The sequence below is a fragment of the Athene noctua genome, chromosome 5 (genome assembly GCF_965140245.1).
Source record: "Athene noctua chromosome 5, bAthNoc1.hap1.1, whole genome shotgun sequence".
NCBI lineage: Eukaryota > Metazoa > Chordata > Aves > Strigiformes > Strigidae > Athene > Athene noctua.
Window position 1 is genome coordinate 16,355,249 of NC_134041.1, and position 21,313 is coordinate 16,376,561.

At 38.0% G+C, this 21,313-nt stretch overlaps 1 protein-coding gene across 5 annotated transcripts in view; it reads left to right on the plus strand.

Moving 5' to 3' along the window:
• Positions 1-21,313, plus strand: part of PRKACB (protein kinase cAMP-activated catalytic subunit beta) — a 79,866-nt gene that overhangs the window by 49,031 nt on the left and 9,522 nt on the right. For 3 of the 5 annotated variants that reach the window (XM_074906487.1, XM_074906486.1, XM_074906489.1), the window contains exons 2-8: positions 7,766-7,827; positions 8,760-8,888; positions 12,539-12,637; positions 13,628-13,710; positions 14,253-14,379; positions 16,666-16,761; positions 21,050-21,172. In XM_074906487.1, the coding sequence (XP_074762588.1) occupies positions 7,766-7,827; positions 8,760-8,888; positions 12,539-12,637; positions 13,628-13,710; positions 14,253-14,379; positions 16,666-16,761; positions 21,050-21,172 (719 nt within the window). Of the gene's footprint in view, positions 1-2,947; positions 2,958-4,909; positions 4,976-7,765; positions 7,828-8,759; positions 8,889-12,538; positions 12,638-13,627; positions 13,711-14,252; positions 14,380-16,665; positions 16,762-21,049; positions 21,173-21,313 lie in introns of those variants that run through there. The other 2 variants (XM_074906490.1, XM_074906488.1) reach the window with 2 other exon arrangements.

Genomic DNA, 21,313 nt, shown 5'->3' on the forward strand with positions numbered 1-21,313 from the left:
TTCCCTTGTCCTCCACTGCCTTCTGCCATTACTTTTTAATCTGACCTAATTCCCGACCTGGCTTGGCAGTCAGCCAGAAGGATGCTTTTGCTCTTTCAAGGAAGGTAATGATAGAGAGGCAGGAGTGAGTGACTGGAAGGACGGAACTGGTGTTTTTTGTATTTCTGCCAGCCCATACTGAACACTGAACTGCAGCATAACAAAGAAAACTGCTATTTCTTGGACTTTTAAGCCTCGAAGCATGTGGATTGTTGCAAGAGTGGAAGCAGATTGACAAATGTGCCATCTCTAGCAGTCTGCAATGATTCCTTTCAATGAATGCTTCAAGGGCAGGAAGAAGGTATGAGAGATTCCTTTCTTTAGGCCAAAGCTTAGTTTTAACATATTCCAGAATTAAAAGTATGCCAGTTCTAACTGGCCAGTTTAGAGAACTGGAACAAAAAATCAACCCTAATCAATTAGCAAAAGGTTGCTAGTAACACTTTAATATGAAAGGAAAGCTTGGGCAAGAGAGACACCACCCTGAAGGACCAAAATATCTGAAGGGAGGGAACAGCTCTCACCCACCAGGAATCTGCAGGAGACTTTAGGTTGTGTCCCGTGCTTGCATGTTCAGATGAAGCTATTCTGCTTGTCTGCATTGAAGAAGTTTTGCATATAATCAGTAATTTAGCATATGAATAATAAATCCCAACATGGTTCAAATGTTTTGATTGTTTTGTTTGGGTTTTTTGGCATTTATCTGTATTGATCTTGAGGGAAGAATCACTTTAAGTGTATTCATTTATAAATTTGATGAGCATTGGGTCTGGATTCTCTTTTAGATTAAGAAAGCAGAGTTTTATCTCATCTGTATTTTTTTTGGTGGAAAATGGTTGAATTGGGACATGTGCACGTGCAACTGCTGAGCAGAGCTAGTACAAGATTGATTGTATTTTGTGACTGAATAAATGTACTGATTTACATATATGTTTGGGGAGTTTTAAACTAAATAGCAGGGATTCACATTTTAAGTGACTCTGTTAGTTGGGTTTGGTCCTGTCTCCCCAGAGTGGTCTCTGTTGAGTTGTACTTTTGACATTAGCAGGGTTCACAGACTCTGTTTGGATCAGTACTTTATGGTATAAGAAAAAGAATAAGAGGGAAAGACTGAAAATTAGATTTGGAAATAGAATTGATTTTATTATCTCTAATAAAAATAGAAGGAGGAAGTCTGACTATGGCAGTTGCAGTAGAGTATCTACTGCTCAGAATTCAACAAAGATAGGTATTATCTCTGATAGCTGAAAACTTGGCTCCTGTTTTGGTTTGTCTAAATCTGTCACATCTCTCGTGCAGGCTGTTGCTGTCTAGCCAGCCAAGTAAAGAGGTGAACATTAAGTAAGACTTCAGCTTTAATTTACAGCTTAAAATTATAGCCTGTAGCACTGAAAACTAAAATTTAAAAAAAGAAAAAGACAAGAAGAAAAGCTGGGCTCTTTGCAGAGCTCTTAACTGTTGCAAATTTTCATTTATAAAACTGACAAAATACTGTCTAGCTCAAGACTTCAAAATTGCAGACAGGATTAGAACAAGATTTTGCCTGTGTTCCACATTTTGAGTGGTAATGCATAAGAACAACTTGTATTTTGTGATTGCTCCACGTTGTACATTAATTTCTGAATGTGCTTCCCCCCAAATCAGATTCTAGCGCCCTCTTCTAGTCTTTAGGCACTGCAGCTGTAATTGGTCTTAATTTACTGTTTATCTTGTTCCTCTTCCTTTTTTTCCATGGTTTTTCCATGCCTTTGTTTCCTCCGCTACTTACCAATCCTTTCCAGTATTCCATAGAAGTGTTTAGGATGTGCAGTTAGCTTATTAGACTTCCATCTTAATAGCAAACTTGTCTGAAGTTATTAATGCTTACTTGATCATTCATTTACTAAGAACTTTTAGGGTTTGTATTTCAGCAAATGGGCTCTTTCAGAACTGCTCCATATGTTAGGGGGTTTTTTTGGGTTGTTTTGTTTTGTGGGTTTTGTTTGTTTCAACTGAAGGAAGGTTCTTATGCATTGCAGCTGGTAAGTTAGTTTGCTCTGCATCACCTGTTTTTATCATAATTAGTGTTTAGACAGAAATAGAAGATCCAAACCTTCCTCTCAAAGTAAAAAAAGCTTGATAAATGAGTTATTAAATTGATGCAGAGTTTGTTAATCTAGCCTTAGTGACTTTGCAACTCTTAAAGCAAAACCAAGACAAAATCATAGCTGGTCAGTCTTTCACAGGAGGGCCAGTGTGTCACACAGCAGTGTAAAGGCAACATTGACTTGCCCTGTACCAGGCTTGTATCACATTGGACTTTTTTTCCCCACTGTTTTCATATTGTGAGAAACAAAGTGTTTTTTTCTTGCTGACAGTCTGATTCAATGATAACCACTTTAGTTTGTGTTTTGAAGTGTTTCCCAACTATTAAAATGTTAGCTGGTGCTCATACTAGTTCCCCTGAGTGTAATAATATTTAACAGTTGTGTCTGTTTTCAAACACTTGCCAGGGTAGAGAAAGCTTGTTGTAAGCTTCATGATATTATTCCTGCTAATCAGAAAAAAAAATTTAAAACCACAGGTTAATGGTGTAAGAATAGCACTTAGAACTTAAATCGTATGGTTCTCACTTGCTTCTGAATTGTGGTACCATAACCACAAGATGCACCGAGGCATCTATATACATCTCTATAATGTGTAAGGCTATAAATATTGTTTTTATAAAAAGGAAATATACCTATATATTTACCATAATGTCTTTATTTATATTCATTTTTCCTTTAAATTAAATTTGCAGCTTTAATTAAACAGCCCATTTAATTCCAGACTTCAAGTGATTATATTACAGTTTTGGAACAAAAATTGAATTGTATTTTGATAAAGGGCATTTTAAATACCAAGCAGAGATTGGCATTTAGCACAGCAGATGGGGGTTTGTAGTGGTGTCCAATGTTTAGTCTTAATCAGTTTAGTTCTTGCTTTCTTGCCATGAATCTTATCCAAATACCTTCCCCCCTCCCAAAAGAAAAAAAAAAAAAAAATCTGTTTTGTTGGCTCTTGTGGGAGATGTGCTTGAGAATAACAAATACAGTGCACGTGGGAGGTGGGAGAAAGGCAAAGTAATTCATGGTAACTCTTCAGGACTGTTTCATCTGTGACCCCTTTCCCTCTTCTGTCACTGCACCCCTGCACTTTGAGAGCTCCTAACCCTTATAATTTTTTTCAGAAGCTTTCCTCTGATTTACTCATTCTTAAACTGTGTTATAGGCCAGAGTACTCTTTGTAGTACACCTACCCTCTGTTAGCAATTTTTTATAAGCCTGATAACTTTTCATGCAGAAGTTAATTAATAAAACAAAAATATTGTGCATTGTGTGAATATACTGTTGGATAACAATCTCCTGCTGCTTGGGAGTGGGTTCAGGGTTTTTTTGGTTTTATGTGTGTTTTTCATTTGTTGTTTTTTAATACCTCCTTCTGTGCCAGTATTACCTAGGAACCTCCAGATCTCGAGTTCCTTTTCCAGCAGACTTCCCTGCTTATCATCAAGTTGCGTTGGTTCCAAGTACAGCTCTCCACAGGCCCAGTCTCACATCATCTGTGATAGACAAGGGGATAGCTTAGATCCTGTCCAGCTGTGTGTACTTGTAGCACTTCTTCTGACGAGGGTTTGAACTGAAGCAGGCAGAAGTTATAAAACTGAAGTCTTTCAGTTGTGACTCCTCAGCCATTACCTCATTTACTGCTACGTTTCCATGGATCTCCCCAGATTTCCTACTATGTGCTCTGGGTGTTTGCATTGCATAAAACATGTGTCTCCTGCCTGCAGTTGCTCTTGCTGGTCACACAGAACTCGATTTGCACTGTGTGTTTGTGATTACCTAATCTCTGGACCACTGATGCATCCTCTCCAGTTCCAGCTGGTGTCCTTGATGCATCCAGTTGTTCTGACCACCGTTGTGGCCCTTGTTGTACCAGTGCTGTTATTCTTGCTTTCCTCTCTCCTTCCAGCACCTTACTTTCTTGAGCAACAGCTTTTCTCCTTTAGTTTCAGCCTCCTTCACTCCCAACTTCTGCTATACCAGTGAAACCAGTCTGAAGAGGGTCTGTTTGCTGGTCTTTGCATACACTCCTTGTATCCTCATCTTCACTCAACCATGTATGTGTGAACCTTGCTCTTCAGTGTTTATGGAAACCTGTACATATACCAACACCTCTTTCTTGGGTTCTTTTCTTTTTGACAGTCTTACAAAATCAAACCATACTTGTATGGTGACTGTACAGAATTCTCATGCATTCCAGTTTGCGTACAGCAACTTCAGCTGTGCAGTTTAGACTTTTCAAGGGGTTTTGTTGCTGTCGTTGGGTAACAGGACTGAGATTTGATTGTGAATATTTTTTTGGGAGATGGCTTGCCATTTCTGTGCTATCCACCACATGCCATGCAATTCACACATGCTGTCTTTTGGAACAAAGTGATAAGTAGTGGGAAGATCACCCGATTACAGGTTTTATTGTGATCCAGCATGCTGTGATGAAGATAGATACACTTTTGTTAGCAACAGTTTCTTGGATGTGTGTCTCTTGGAATAGATTAATTATTAAAGATGCCAACTTGATCTCTTGAAGTTTCGTAAGCTGTGCTTATTTCTGTGATGCATCATCTTTTTTTTTCATACTGAATTTAGCTGCCTTTGGTTTTTTCTTTTTTCTTTGCTCAAACATTCTGTGATTTAGCATGAGTCATTCTGTCTGTGTGGGAAAGGGCTGGTTTATTACAGGGTCCATTTTTGAGTGGGGAGGGGAAAGGGTGGAATGTATTTGTGTTTTCTATGTGTTTGTTGTGGAAATGCATAAAACTTTTCTTTTTTTCTTCTTTCTTTCCTCTCTTCATCATCTCATCTGTGTGGGTGAATGTTCCTGCAAACCCTTGGGGAACCTATAGAGACTTTTGGTATGCTCATTCCTTCATTAGTGCCCAAAGTCACAGATGTTAGGACCAGTTTAAAGACTAAAAACCCAAACAAGAGACACATTGTCACAATGTAGGGTGCCTAAAAAGGTACACTTGATGAAAACTTCAAAGTCTAGTAAACCTATTTGTTTGCATCATCACTATAATACCAATGGCCACTACTATCCAGATGGCATACATTTTGATTCTGCATTTGAAAAGTAGAAATTAAATGTGTTCTCCTGTAGCTGATGTTTTGTGATTGAGATTTAGTTTCCAAAAGTATCTATCCTGTTTCAAATTCTAAGTCCATTTTTAGCACTGACTGAAGTGTATGTCCTTAAGTTGCCTAAATTCTGTTTGAAATCACCTGAAATCTCCTGTTGTAGTGTAGGAACCCAGGTGACCTCTGAAAATGAAAACCAGGCACAATTTGACCCACTTTCTCATTAGGAAGAAAATGTAATTCTAATAAAACACTCCACATGAAATTGTTTTTAAAAGATTTTGATTTTAAGATAAATGAGCACAATTATGTGTCTAATGCTGCTTTCCAAGAGAAAAGGACGAAAGTAAAGTAGAACTTTAAGGTAGAAGTTTTGTTGAAGAGCAGCTTGTGGCTTATTGATATTCTAGAAATAAGAGATTTTTCTCATGCTTCCACAATTTGAATATTTCCAGCTGGATTGCATTTTTTTTTCATAAACAGAATTCTTTATTCTGTAAGTAGAACAGAGACAAAGATGACTACATGTAAATGTCACTGTATATATATACTGAATAATTATATTTAAGTACAAAATATTTGGACACTTAAAGTATTTATATGAACAATGGAGATAGCATAAGGAATATTTAAGACATGTACTGTAATAACATGAAAAAAATGAGACCAATTATTTCATGTTTTGGTTGTGCTATGTAGTGTTAAAGTTAACATTAATTTCTAAGCAACAGCCACTCAAGTTTGAACGCTCAGCTTTTTTAGTAATCTTAATGACCATCTTGAGTTTTTTCTTGTCATTAATAGAAAATAATGTGTATGCTACTTTGTCATAAGTCAGTGTTATAAAAACTTTATCAAATCATCTTTGCTCTCCTAGTGGAAGAAGGATCATCAGGCATGAATTTGGATATTGTTAGCTTCCCTTTTTTGTGTTGAGAAATTAGTTCATGCCACAGGAAATCCTGTCCTTTTCTCAAATTAGGATCATTAAAAGTCATTACATGAGTAACCCCCATAATCTAAAACCAATGGAAATATTTTCTCCACATGGGATGGAAGTCAAACATTTTTGCTGATTTAAAAATATTTTAGTAGGTAGTCTCAGTGAGTTTTAATACCAATTTAAAATAGTTCTTCTGATATAAACTATGTTTTTCTTACTCAACTTTAGAGTAATAAATATGTTCCTCCTCTCTGATATTGCTTATTTTTCTTAAAATAAAACTGCTTAGTGACTATCATACTTTAAACACTTTTCTAACCTTGAGGTCTGCCAGAACTTTTGATGATTTTTCTGTAATTCCCATTGTACTTGCTGCTCTATCAGAGCCAGTGATGGCGGGAGCTATAAACCTCCCTTGAGTATTTTGTGACAGTTGAGTCCCATAGTGCACTTGGGAGGGGAGGGGGAAAGGAAAACAAAAAAAATTCACACCCAGCTCTCTCCAGGGCTGCCATTGTTATTACTGCTGTTGTAACTGTACCAGTAATAGAAGAGAATGTTTGAAAAGTTCTCAGTGTAGACACTAGTATTCGCTGAAAAGTACAAGAAAGGTCTGATTCATCAGATGATTGTTTACAACCCCTTATAAACCTAATTTTTAATGACCATCAGGAGATAAAATACAGTTCTAAACCACATATTTCTAAATATTGACCAGAATGATCTTGGCACATTGTTGAGTATTTTTAGAAATTGCTTGTGTCAGAACATCACAGTACAGAAAATCCACTGTTATTAATGTTATTTTATGTGAAATGATTCAGAGAACACAAAACCAATATGATATTTTCTTCTTGATTCTGTGACTCTTTCAGAACCACAGCAATGTCTGAAACACCTCCCATTTATGACTATCTGCACTGATCTGGCTGATAAATAGAACAGCTGAAAAATTATCTCAATAAAACATATTGGTGCACATTTTAAACAGTCATTCGGAATTTTGCTATTATACATTCCTTCAATTTCAATGGAAAATCAATATTAAAAATACATATTCTGTGACTGTGGGCAGGCCTAATGTGCAGTGTTGTTATAGCCCTGTGCTTTGTCTTTGCTTGCAGTAATGCTTTCCATTTGGAACTTGAGCTTGCAAACAGCCTTTAAATAAAGGTGATTATGGGAAAAAGCAATGAGATTGACATTACACTCAAGTCAGCTGAAAGAAAATGTAACATTTAACAAAAATAGATAAAAAGTCTATCTTTGTAGAATGGCTGCTTATGTCAGGTGTTTGTGGGTTTTTTTCTCAGTCGAATTAAGAACGTCTTGCATCACCTTAAAGCCTGCTTGCGTATGCAGTATTGCGAGTTATTAGAGCTGGTGTAGTTTAAGTAATTTGTGTAGATTGATGTAGTTTCTCCAGAAAGCTTAGCGATCACCTGGACGCATTGTAGAATTTCCAGAGGCATTGGTGCTTGCTTTCATACATGCTGAAAGTAGCGTATTACTGTTTGAAGAAAGAAGTTGATAATGTTTACATACTTTGTTAACAAAGCATCTCTATCACATCCATGATGAATTACGTTAATTAAAATGTCCTTTTTCGGTGTGCTTTCAGTGAAAGAGTTCCTAGCCAAAGCCAAAGAAGACTTTTTAAGAAAATGGGAAAGCCCCCCTCAGGTATCAGTCATTTAAGCATTCAATAATTTTCTGTATTGCATTTCTTTGATCATGTTATCAGTGTGTAATGAGCAGCACAGGAAACAGAAGTAAGTTTAATGCTAAAGGAGTTTTTAATGTCAGTTTTGTCATTGAAGTTCATCAGCAAAGACTATTGGGTCTTCTCCAGATCTGAGCTGATGAAATGCTCATACTGAACAACAGCTTTCTCTTACTGAGAGTGCTTATCATCAACATGACAACTAAAAATCTATTGGCATGTTTTAGCTGGCTTTTTATAACAATAAGCGTTGCCACATCTGTAATTTACCCTGTTAATAATTTCCCCGATGGTATTAAGGGGAATTAGGGTATTAAGTGTACTGCATGGGACTTGGGGCAGGTTAAGGAGCTTGTTAGAAGTCTTTCAAAAGTTGAACTTGGGGATTTTGGTTTTTGGGGAAGGATCATTGTTGTGGGGGTTTTTTAAAGCAGCATTTAAAACACTATGGTGATGAATATCTGAGAAAATGTACTCAGTGATTTGCTCTCAGACAACTCTTATGTAGAACTGTCTCTAGAGCTTGGGTTTTTTTGCATGTTGTAGTATTTTGGTTTGTGAAGCATGAGGGGCTTTATCTGCATGTTAAAGTCATGATCTGTTTACTGCTCAGTGTTTCTTACTAAGCACATGTTGTTTGTATGGTCAAATGATAGAAATGTTGATACAATTCAGTTAAGTCTTTTTCTGTTTTAATGAGCGCAATGTAAAATCTCTTGTTAAAATTTGACAGGCATGAAATTATAACAACAGTATAGTTAACTATAGATAGTTGGTTTTGATAAATGTAATTTTACTCAATTTTCTTTCATAAATTAATTCAATTCATACAGTTAAAATTGTCTTTGGGTATTAGATTGTAAATAATGTCATTATATCCTTGTACATGTAGAATACTGCTGGCCTAGATGATTTTGAGAGGCAAAAAACCCTTGGAACGGGATCATTTGGGAGAGTTATGATGGTGAAACATAAATCCACAGAACAGTATTATGCTATGAAGATACTGGACAAACAGAAGGTTGGTGTAATTTATAGTGTCTTTTGTGATACAAAAGAATGTGCTGTAGACAAAGATCTGGTAGCTGTGGCTAAACAGTATTGTGCTTGCTGTGCTTTTTCTTGTTGCACTTGGATACCAGTGATACTTTAAATACTTGACTTTCTTTTTTAGCCAGGAGATTCAGTTATTGAGATTGTGTAGAATTTCTGCAACAGCCAATAGCATTAATGGCAGGCTAAAGAGGCTCAAGGCAGTGTCCAAGACATTAATAAAATGTTATCAGTTAAATTCTTTTCTTAGCTTTTGTAAGGTGGCCTATATATTCTTTGGCAAAATCAAAATGTAGTGCTGTAGTTAAAATAAAAAACTAAAAATACTTTTGCAGGGTAGCTCAGAATTATGGAAGACTCTTTGGATCAAAAATTCTCAAAGTTTTCATTTGTGAACCATAACAAATTGTATGCACAAATAACTTCTTTTCTATTCTTGATCCCATGAGGTGTTACTTTTTGTATGTGTAATTATGCAATAATCCTTTTGCATCTCTAGTATCTGCATAGATAGAACTGTAGTCTCTCGGAACAGCCGTCACACAATAGACGTTTTCTGTATTGAAAACTGAAGTACTGTAGTCTGAATCTGTACTGTTACCACAGCCTGGTTTGTTGGTTTGTTTTCTTTTTTTTTAACAGCTTATTACTCTTAGATTAAGTTAAGTAATTTGATAAAGTTTAAATTTTAAATAAAATCAAATTCCAGAATGCTAAGAAGGATTTTTAAATAAATTTACCAATGCAATTAGTTTTCAATGGTTTTGACAAGCTTTTCAGAAGTACATTATTTAGATTAGTAGATTCAAAGATCCTCAACGCAAGAGTTCTTCCTACTTTGTAAGGCACTATTCATAACTTTGCTGCTGTATAACAACAAATCATATTAATATTAATCTGGCTAAGAGAACTTAATGATCAGCAACTGAGAAAATGAAAGTCAGTGTTGCCTTAGTGTGCGCTCTTGCACTTAAGTATTATTGCATTCCTGAGTAATTTTATGTAATGGAGCTATGGCAGTGACATAAACTGTTTTCCCTGAGTTGCAATGCCAGTATTCTTTACATGTGATTTGGGGTCCTGGACCTTGAATAATGAATCATCTAATTAAAGACTAATGGTCGGACAAAAGGAAACCTTTTAGTGTCAATTCTTGCCTTTTTTTTTTTTTTTTTTTTAACTTGGAAAAGCTCGACTTTTTGCAACTTCAGCATTCTCCTATAACAATGGCTTCTAACTTTTATTTTTAAAAAATACCCTGAAAAATTAGAAAGACATTCCAACATAGTACAACTGAAAGACAGCCCAGACCATTTCCACCCATGTGAAAATTTACCTCATCATTACTTCAGTATGGCTGATGGCATCCTGCAGGGACTGAGGCTGTAATACAAGGTCTGATGAGCATCCCACTGCTGCATGGAAAGCCCATCATCAAATTTCAGATTTTCAATTGTTTTTTTCTTTGAACCCTTTTTCATGAATGGCTGAGCCCTTGTCATTGGAGCAATTTGGGAAATTAATTTTTCTTCAGGCAAAAAAAATAGTTAACAAACTTATTTCTACCTCTTAGCTTTCCAATTTATTTTAGACTATAGCTATAAAATTATCCAGTAAAAGCAAAAATTCACATTTTTAATGATTGCACTGGACTTGCAGTAAAAGATTCACAAGATTATAAAGATGTTGGCATCCAGACATCAGTCTTCTATTTGTAAATTAGATGGTTTTCTGTATAATCAGAAGTCTTGAGGTATTCCTTTCTGAAATACATGCTTTTTCAGGTTAACTTAGTTAGCATATATAGTTATATATTTATATATTCTATTAGAAATATATTAGTGTTATATTAGTAACTTCTATTAATTGATCAAAAATAGGAAAATATACGGACGTCTGAAATTACACCATGTGCAGTCTGCCTTTAATTGTTCATTTACATTTTACTTGAAATGAGAAAGCATATTGTGTGTCCCTTTGTCATCCAATCTTACGCTTGCTTCATCAGGATATGAAACTAAAAAAAAAAAACCAGTAATGGATGTTAATGTAGCCAGTAGTTTTGTGTGTAGGATTGGTATTCTGTTATTTGTCTGCCTTGATTTAGGAAGATACCTGTAACATACCATTGCTTGACTAGTTTCATTATGTAATTGGTTTTGGAAAGAAAATACTGTTAACAAAATCTCAGACACTAGCAAGCTGTTGGAGAATCTGCTATTAGCAGATATCATTTGATCTACAGGAAGCTGTCATTGGACATGCCCTGAGCCAGAGCTTAAACATGAGCAAAGCCGTGTTTATCTGAGGCTCCAGTTTGATATTATGCAGTGTTAAACAGCAGCTTCAGCCTATGCTATTGCTGCCATCACCCTCCAGTATCTAACCAGCAGATGATGCAGAAAGGGTGGTAAAATTTTGTCTAGCGTTGCAGCTGAACGCTTCACAATATCAAACTAAAACTTTAGCTTGCTTGCTTTAATGGCCAGGATAATTCCAGTACCATAGCTTTTTAGGGATGAAGGGGACGCTTCCCACAGATTAGCTGATTTGAGCAAACTTTTTATTTGATCCCTAAAGATCTGTGATTCAAAAGAGATTTAGTATTTTTAATTAAATATTTATTTTGCATGATGTTTATTTCAAAACAGTAGTGTTTTTTTATAGATGCTACCTTTTGCATCTAAAAGTTAAATTTAAACAGAGTTTTGTTCAGGATTGGAATATCTTGCTTATCTGTTGTTTTATAGCGGTTACATTTGGTTTCTGAACATGTAAAATCAGACTTGTTTTGATCACTCTTGTACAATTTCTCCTTGTTGCCAGGGGAGGAAGTAACTTTACTTGGAAATCATGCCATTCTCAAAATGAGATACAGATAAATTGTGCAATAGGAATTGAGTAAAATTGAGAGAATCCGTTATATAATGTTGGGGTTTAACACAAGGAAACCAACTGTTAATAAGGACCAGTGATCAGAAATCTGCCACTTGCTGCCTTGTTAGCAGCTTAACTTTATCATGGATTCCAAGAAGGTAGCATTTAGTTTTTTTAATGCCTTTGCTAAGTGGTTTGGTAAGCAGAAAAGCAAAACCCATTCAGAGGTCTGGCAGAGGAATGGAAATTTTGAATCTGTATTCTCCTTGGTCTTTTCACTAACATATGAGCTATATAAAATAAGTCAGTTTACTCCTGTTCATGCATAACAAAATTCGTAATTAAATGTCTGACACAATTTCCTGCCTTTCTTAGCAAAGGGTTCAAAGGTCAGAGGGATTTTATTGAACTGCCATCTTGCTGCAGAAGTATCTCCATTACAAACACAAACAATTCTTTAAAAATGTAAATTGTTTTCCTTACTGATTCCTATACTCAGCATGTAGTAAGAAACACTATTTCTAGAGCTATATGGAAACTATATTGCATGAGTATTACTCTTTAAAATGTCATTAGACTTTTCAGTACTTTCAAGGCACTGTTATTGTAGTAGTAATCCATAAGGTTTTTCATTATCTGTAAAGTTATAAGCTTGCTTTCAACTGATTGTTTTAGGCTGAAAAATTTATCAAGAACTATAAAATGTCATACTTAAACTGATGATTGTTTTTTCTCTTCTAGGTCGTCAAACTGAAGCAAATAGAACACACACTGAATGAGAAGAGAATATTACAAGCGGTGAATTTTCCTTTCCTTGTAAAACTGGAGTATTCTTTTAAGGTAATCATTATTTTGAAAGTAGTTGTTTGGGTTTCAGGGAAGTGCATGCTCAAACTTTAGATATATTTAACCTTTACAGTGCAATACTTTTAAGTATTTTTGTTTTCAAAGATGCCTCGCTTGGCACTGTTACCGGGCTGTTCCTGTTGCAGGAGTTCCTGCACTTGTGTGCACACTTGCACACACCCCAGTTCAGCAGATGATGATTGAATGGATATGTCCAAATAAATAAAAATCAAATTAAACTCAGAGATTTCCCTCATTTTGGAGGGAAATCATACAGCAGGGAGCTTTTTGGCATCATTCTGTCTAGAAACCAAAGGATGTATTTCTGTACCAACATATGGAATAGCAAATTTGTAATTGTTCTGCAGATTTTTGGTTGGAGACTTATACCTGAGGCAGATCTTAATGACAGTCTTAACCCTGAAGGAAAGAACTTCTGAGTTTAGCTTCTAATTTCATGACAATATGTGACAGGAATATACTCAGTTTCTTTACAGACTAATTTATAGGCTGATATGTGTCCTCTATATATTTGTTTTCCTTTTTTTAAAAAAAAATTTAATACCATTTAAAATGAACAAATATGTTCTATCTTAATCTTGACAATTTTAGGATTTGGGACTGGAGCTGTGCGAGGCAAGAATACCTGTCAATTCTGAACTGTTAAGAGTAGATGGTCTTGTTTTGCAGTAGGCATCTTATCCTCTCTTCCTTCAGGTCACTTATACACCATTCAGCATCAGAAACTCACTAATTATGTTTATTCAAATTTACTTTAAAATAGATTTCTTGAGAGATATGATGGTCCTTTTGTCATGTGTGTTAGTACTTTTTTGAGAATTTCTACCTGTGTTGCTTCATATTTGTTAAGGTCATTGGATGGCTACAATTGTTCATTTTCATTCTTTAATAAAATTACTGTGTTTAGGAATTACAGAGACTATAGCATACCTAATACATGTTTGTGTGTGTTTACTTCCTTAGGACAATTCTAATTTATACATGGTAATGGAGTATGTTCCTGGTGGCGAAATGTTTTCACATCTAAGAAGAATCGGAAGGTTCAGGTAAGGGTATTAATGAAATTACTTCTTTAAAAAGGCTTATGTTGCTAATTTGGGAAGAGGGTTTTATAAAATTTGATAGTACTTAAGAAAAAATTCTGAAGGGGTAAGTGCATTTAATTTACCCCCCTTTCAGTGGACTTGAACTAGTCAGGCAGTGAAAAACTTGTAATTATTTATTTTTCAGTTAGTTAATGCAGGCATTCATGATGTATGCACAATAGAGTCTTGGAATTCGTGTGCATATTGGCATCAAAGTTAATGATAGTTTCTAAAAGCAAAATGTAAAGTCTAAGCTCTGTACTGTGGAGTACGTTCATCTTGATTTGCATGTATTATTTAGCTGCAAGACTTAAATTAGGAAATTAGTGTATCAATTCTAAAATGTTTGCTGTTTGCCTTTTTTTTTTTTTTTTTTTTTTTTTTTCTTGTTACACGGTAGAAGAGCCAGTTAAGAGATACTTGTCTGTCCCTGGCAGTTACATGGTTGTTTCAGTATCTTAGCATAGCATTGGGGTACTTAATATTCTTTTAATTCTTCACAGTGAACCACATGCACGGTTTTATGCAGCTCAGATAGTGCTAACATTTGAGTACCTCCATTCATTAGACCTCATCTACAGAGATCTAAAGCCTGAAAATCTTTTAATTGATCAGCAAGGATACATCCAGGTATGATATTCTTCATATATTTAGGGAGTGGAGTGAGTCTTGTCTTACAGTATAGCATTAGGTAATTGTAGCATATGTGTTTAGAATAAATGGTCTGAAGCTGGTTGGCATGTCAGCATGTATTCTGGGAGCATTAAAATGCCCTACTGCTTAGCAATGGTTAAAACCATTGGATTGTACTTCCTCTGACTAAAATTAAGAATGCAGAATGGAGCTGTCTGCAGTTGAGCAAGTTGTCAAGGTTACCCTTGGGGTCTGTGGTGAGAAGTAGGTGATTACGTGGCTCTGTTCATCTGACCTATTTTATAAGTCTACCCTAGAACAAGGTGAAAACTGCCCTAAAATGTCTGGTTCTCTGCATTGTCTATATAAGTAGTTTGGCATAACCAGCTTAGATGTCAACACCACACTACAGTACTTAATTTCAGTCAGATGAATCCCACCCTTGGAGAGTCCTAATCTTTTCAGCACATCTGGAGTAAGAGCTGAGTTGAGATCAGATCAGAACCGCAGTGCTGCAAATGACAACTTTGGTTTTACAACAGCTTGTCACGGCACCTCCTCATTTTCCTTTTAGCTCTTATGTTTTTGATCTAAATGGCAAATGGGAAGGCTTGTGCTACATAGCAGCAAGCACCCTGTAATGCTTTGCAGTCCTTAAACTACAGAGGCTTTTCTTTCCTCATTGTGTAACCTTTTTCCATAGGAGAATGTAATAGGAAAATACATAATAAAAATGTTTGAGAGAAGTGGAAGGGGTTCATATCTTATGTTGTTTATAACTGTAAAATAATTTTGCATGGAGAATAAAATAACACTGTAGGGAGAAGATAAATACAAGTTCTACTAATATGGTTGGGGAGCACCATTAATGTAAACCTATGAACAACTTACTCCAGATTGGCAGCTATATGGAACTGTGTGTTTTTGTCATGGTGTGCAAAGGACAAATGATAATGGGTCCAACAGCCACTCCTTTCACATGTGGTTGGTTCGCTCTTGAACATAGAGGGGGTGTTGTGTTGCATATGTTGATACTGCAGGTCCAACTAAATTTTGCTTAGAAACTCTGTTCATTTTGGTTTTGAATTTTAAAGCTATTACCATTTGTCCCATGTCTGCAGTGTATTCTTACGTAGACTGATGTGCATTCACAAACACAGAAATGATTCTTTGCTGACTGAAGTAGGTCTGTCTAGTCAGCCTGTTACCCTCTATTCAGTTCCAGCTGTGATTGCTATTGTTCTTACCAAAAATGAAGCAAAAGCTGCCTTGATAGTTTGGAGTTTGGCTTGTTTAATTGTGATACTAGTTTATCAGAAACATCAGCACAGATTATTGTGTAATTAGCAATGATTATCATTGTAGTACAGTATGTTTTCTCGGGGAATAGGTTGAAAATCATACCAAGAAGGAGGAAACAAAAGAAACAGATCCCCAAACAGGCATAGACTTGAGAGCTTGAAACTGATCCCAGAATTTGATATGTAACTCCCTGGCTTCCGTATGTATTCCTCAATACAGTCCAGGAAAAATCACAGAGGATGATATATTATACAGAGTTCTGAAAAGTTACTGCAGAAAACATGACAAGTGGAATGAAGAATTTATAATGGTCAAGAACTTGACATTTGTGAATATAGTTATTACTGCATTTCCCCCCCCCCAACTTCAAATAAACAAGCTTGACTTTGGTGATGCTTTCAAAGATACTCGGAATCAGGAGTTACTGGAAGACCTCTTCTGTGTTGTCTCATTCCCACACTAATTTTACATATAACCTTTATACACTTATGCAATAAAATTCTAAGTTTACAAGACTGGCAGATATCTTGATCATTTTTGTGATTCATTTATTTGTTAACTAAAGGAAAAGATAAATATCTTGTTCATATTCATGTTCTATAAACTTTCAGCAGTATAAACAGTCGGATGTGAAGAGTATAAGAAAAATGATTAATGTAATTGCAGTACATGTGGAAGATTAGTAAACCATAGTTCCCACTGATTTTTTTTAATTTTTTAATTATAAATAGAAGCTTGTATCAGGGAAAATGTATATTTTCTGTTATTTATTAATTTTATCATGAGAAACTTTCTGTCTGTCTGAATTAGAAGTATCAGAAGGACTGGCTACTAAAAGTACATCTGACTATATGATGCTATGTGATTTTAGAAGTAAATTTTTCCTCTGTATAAAATAGCTTTCCAAAATGTTTCAGAAGTACTTAATTTTAAATTTCTTTGTAGAAACACACTTAGTCAATTTATTTCTTCTGATGACAGGTCACGGATTTTGGCTTTGCAAAAAGAGTAAAAGGAAGAACTTGGACGTTATGTGGGACTCCAGAATACCTGGCACCTGAAATAATTCTCAGCAAGGTACTTTGTCTTGGTATTTTATCACCCAATTATTACACTCTGAGAAATAAACAATTGCTGATAATTCTAAAAATCCAATCTTGACTAGTCAACTCTTTATGAATGAGGAAGACCAAGGTCCACCAAGGCCAGGTCATTCTAGACCAGGTATTAAAACCAGTTCTGAAAAGAACCCCAGAAGAGTCATTGTAGTGGGTGACTCCACTCTAAGGGGTGTCGAAGGCCCCATATGCAGACCAGACCCGCTTCATAGAGAAGTCTGCTGCCTCCCTGGGGCCCGTGTCAAGGACCTCACAGCAACACTCCCTACCCTCGTGAGACCAAAGGATTACTACCCTCTCCTGGTTTGTCAGGTAGGTAGTGACGACATCACCAGGAGAAGGTCTAAAGCAATGAAGAGAGATATTAGGTCCTTGGGAAAACTGCTTAAGAGGTTAGGGGCACAAATTGTGTTCTCCTCCATCCCTTCGGCTGGGGGGATGGATGAAGATTACAGGAGAATGCAGCAGATGAACTGGTGGCTCCAAGACTGGTGTTACCATCAGGGCTTTGGATTTTTCAATCATGGGTTGATACCCAGGGCACCAGACCTTTTGGCATTAGATGGAATGCAGCTGTCCCAGAGAGGGAAGGGGATTTTGGGGCAGGAGTTAGCTGGGCTCATTGACAGAGCTTTAGGCTAGATTTGAAGGGGGAAGGGGGCAAAACATCGGCCCATCTGAAGTGCATGTATACCAATGTACACAGCATGGGTAACGAACAGGAGGAGCTTGTAACCGTGATGAAACAGGAAAATTGTGGTGTTGTTGTTATTACAGAAACATGGTGGGATGTCTCCCATGACTGGAGTGTGACAATTGATGGGTAAAAGCTCTTTAGGAGGGACAGACAGGGAAGGAGAGGTGGTGGGTGGTGATGTATGGTAAGAACTGTTATGATTGCTTTGAGTACAAGTGTAGTGAAGACAGGGTGGAGTGTCTTTGTGTTAGAATCAGGGGGAAGGCCAACAGGGCAGATGTCGTAGTGGGAGTCTACTGTAGGCCACCCAACCAGGACAGAGAGATGGACGAGATATTTTATAGGCACTTAGGTGAAATCTCACGATCACTTGCCCTTGTTCTTGTGGGAGACTTTAACTTCCCAGACATCTGCTGGAAATACAACACAGCAGAGTGCGATCAGTCCGGAGATTCCTGGAATGTGTGGGAGACAACCTCCTGATGCAGCTGGTGAGAGAACTGACCAGAGAAGTTGCCCTGCTGGATCTCCTCTTTGTGAACAGAGGAGGACTGATGGATGATGTGGCGGTTGGAGGGCAACTAGGGCACAGCGATCATGAAATAATAGAGTTCTCTATTCTTAGAGAGGTCAGGAGAGAGCTAAGCAGGACTGACATCCTGCACTTCAAAAGGGCTGACTTTGTCTTGTTTAGGCACCTGCTTGAAAGGATCCCCTGGGAGACTCTCCTGAAGGGTATAGGGGCCCAGGAGGGCTGGGTGCTCTTTAAGAAGAAAGTGTTAATGGCTCAGGAGCAGGCAGTCCCCAGGTGCTCTAAGAGAAGCCGACGCCAGAGAAGACCACCCTGGCTGAACAGGGAGCTTTGGCTGCAACTCAGGGAGAAAAGGAGAGTTTACAGCCTTTGGAAGAAGGGGCTAGCCACTCACAGTGATTACAAAGAGGCTGTGAGGTGATACAGGGTGGAAATCAGGGGGGCTAAAGCCCAGCTGGAAATTAATTTGGCCTCAGCAATCAAGGACAACAAGAAATGTTTCTATAAGTATGTCAGTAGCAAAAGAAAGACCAAGGAGAGTCTCCATCCCCTGCTAAACACAGAAGGAAACATGGTAACAAGTGATGAGAAGGCTGAGGTGCTTAATGCCTTCTTTGCCTCAGTCTTTAATAATAAGGCTAGTTGTATGGAGGGTATCCAGCCTCCTCAGCCAGAAGACATAGACATAGACTGGGTGAACGACCCCCTGCAATCCAGGAGACAGTCAGTGACCTGCTGCATCACATGGACACACACAAGTCTATGGGACCAGATGGGTTACACGCAAGAGGGCTGAAGGAGCTGGCTGGGGTGCTCGCCAAGCTGCTTTCCATCATTTACCAACAGTCCTGGCTGACCAGGGAGATCTCAACAGATTGGAAATTGGCCAATGTGACGCCCATCTGTAAGAAGGGTTGGAAGGATGATCCGGGAAATTACAGGCCTGTCAGCTTGACTTCGGTGTCCGGGAAGCTGATGGAGCAGCTCCTCCTGAGTACCATCATACAACACATGCAGGACAACCAGATGATCAGGCCCAGTCAGCATGGGTTTATGAAAGGCAGGTCCTGCTTGACAAACCTGATCTCCTTCTATGACAGGACAACCTACTTATTGGATGAGGGAAAGGCTGTGGATGTAATTTACCTTGACTTTAGCAAGGCTTTTGACACTGTTTCCCACAGCATTCTCCTGGCAAAACTGACTGCTCAAGGCTTGGACAATCGCACGCTTCGCTGGGTAAAAAAACTGTCTGGATGGCCGGGCCCAGAGAGTTGTGGTGAATGGAGTTAAATCCAGCTGGCGGCCAGTCATGAGTGGTGTCCCCCAGGGCTCAGTGTCAGGGCCACTCCTGTTTAACATCTTTACTGATGATCTAGATGAGGGGATCGAGTGCACCCCCAGTCAGTTTGCAGATGACACCCAGCTGGGTGGGAGCATTGATCTGCTCGAGGGCAGGGAGGCTCTGCAGAGAGACCTGGACAGGCTGGAGCCATGGGCTGAGGCCAACTAGAGGAGTTTCAATAAGGCCAAATGCCGGGGGCTGCCCTTGGGCCACAACAACCCCCAGCAGCGCTACAGGCTTGGGGAGGAGTGGCTGGAGAGCTGCCAGTCAGAGAGGGACCAGGGGGTGTTGATTGACAGCCCGATGAACAGGAGCCAGCAGTGTGCCCAGGTGGCCAAGCAGGCCAATGGCATCCTGGCTTGTGTCAGCAATAGCGTGGCCAGCAGGGACAGGGAAGGGATCTCACCCCTGTACTCGGCACTGGTGAGGCCGCACCTCGATTCCTGTAGTTTTGGGTCCCTCGCTACAAAAACGACATTGAATGACTTGAGCTTGTCCAGAGAAGGGCAACGAAGCTGGTGCAGGGTCTGGAGCACATGTTGTACGAGGAGCAGCTGAGGGAACTGGGGGTGTTTAGTCTAGAGAATCACAGAATCATCTAGGTTGGAAAGGACCATGAAGATCATCTAGTCCAATCATTCATCTAGCACGGACAGTCCCCACATACAGCATATCCTTAAGCTCTAAATCAACCCTTCTCTTAAACACCCACAGGGATGGGGACTCCACCACCTCCCTGGGCAGCCCATTCCAATGCCTAACAACCTGTTCTGTAAATAAATATTTCCTGACATCTAGTCTAAACCTTCCCTGGTGCAACTTGAGGCCATTCCCTCTTGTCCTGTCGCTTACTACTTGGTTAAAGAGGCTCATCCCCAGCTCTCTGCAGCTCCTTTCAGGTAGTTGTAGAGGGTGATAAGGTCTCCCCTCAGCCTCCTCCAGACTAAACAATCCCAGTTTCCTCAGCCGCTCCCCGTAAGACATGTGCTCCAGAAGAGAAGACTGCAAAGTCTCCATAGTAGATTTTCAGGAAAGACTAAGCCCTGAGGTTTGTAAAAGATCTCAGAGAACACATACAAAATTGATGGGGGTTTCTGTCTTTTTTAATAGTAAAAGGTTTTACTAATGATTTTATGTTCAGGCTTTAAAGATTACATCATAAATTACTCTATTAACAGCTAATTAACTAAGTTTTAAGCTCTTTTAGCTGGTTTACTAAATATGAAAATGAATGTTCTGAAATGTGGATAATCAAGCAAAAATATGATGGTATACAATATAGTAAGTATTGTTATGTTTAATGAAATTTCCCTAAGCTTTGAAAGAGGTTTCAATCATTCTGCAGAAAGATTATTTTGATTTTAAATAAATTGTGCCCATTTCTGTTCCTTAGGGCGTCTTGTCACATCAGTTTAAAGACATCAGTGAAAGTCAGCACAGGAATGTGTACAAAATGTTTCACTTCCATCACTGTTTCAGTGTCATCACTGTATTAGTTTTTAAGTATATTGCTGTTGGAATCTGTGAACTTCGGTTTAGTTTGAATTAGGTTGTAAATTCTGTATTAAGCAAGCAATAATGCATTTGCTTTCTTGGCATTCCATAGATGTATACTGAAAATTTTAAACTGTGTTAGAAATGGTACTAACAGTGGTATTTCTCATTTTATGCAGGGTTACAACAAGGCAGTGGATTGGTGGGCATTAGGAGTGTTAATCTATGAAATGGCAGCTGGATATCCCCCCTTCTTTGCAGATCAGCCCATTCAAATTTATGAGAAGATTGTGTCTGGCAAGGTGAGGGCTCTGTGTATTTTACAGACATTATGGTATTATATCCTTTTATGCTTGGATAAAAATGATCCACTAACTATTAACAACTGTTTAGCTGTATGCTTAATATGCCTAGCTATTTTCTATAAATATTTTTTAAGCTTT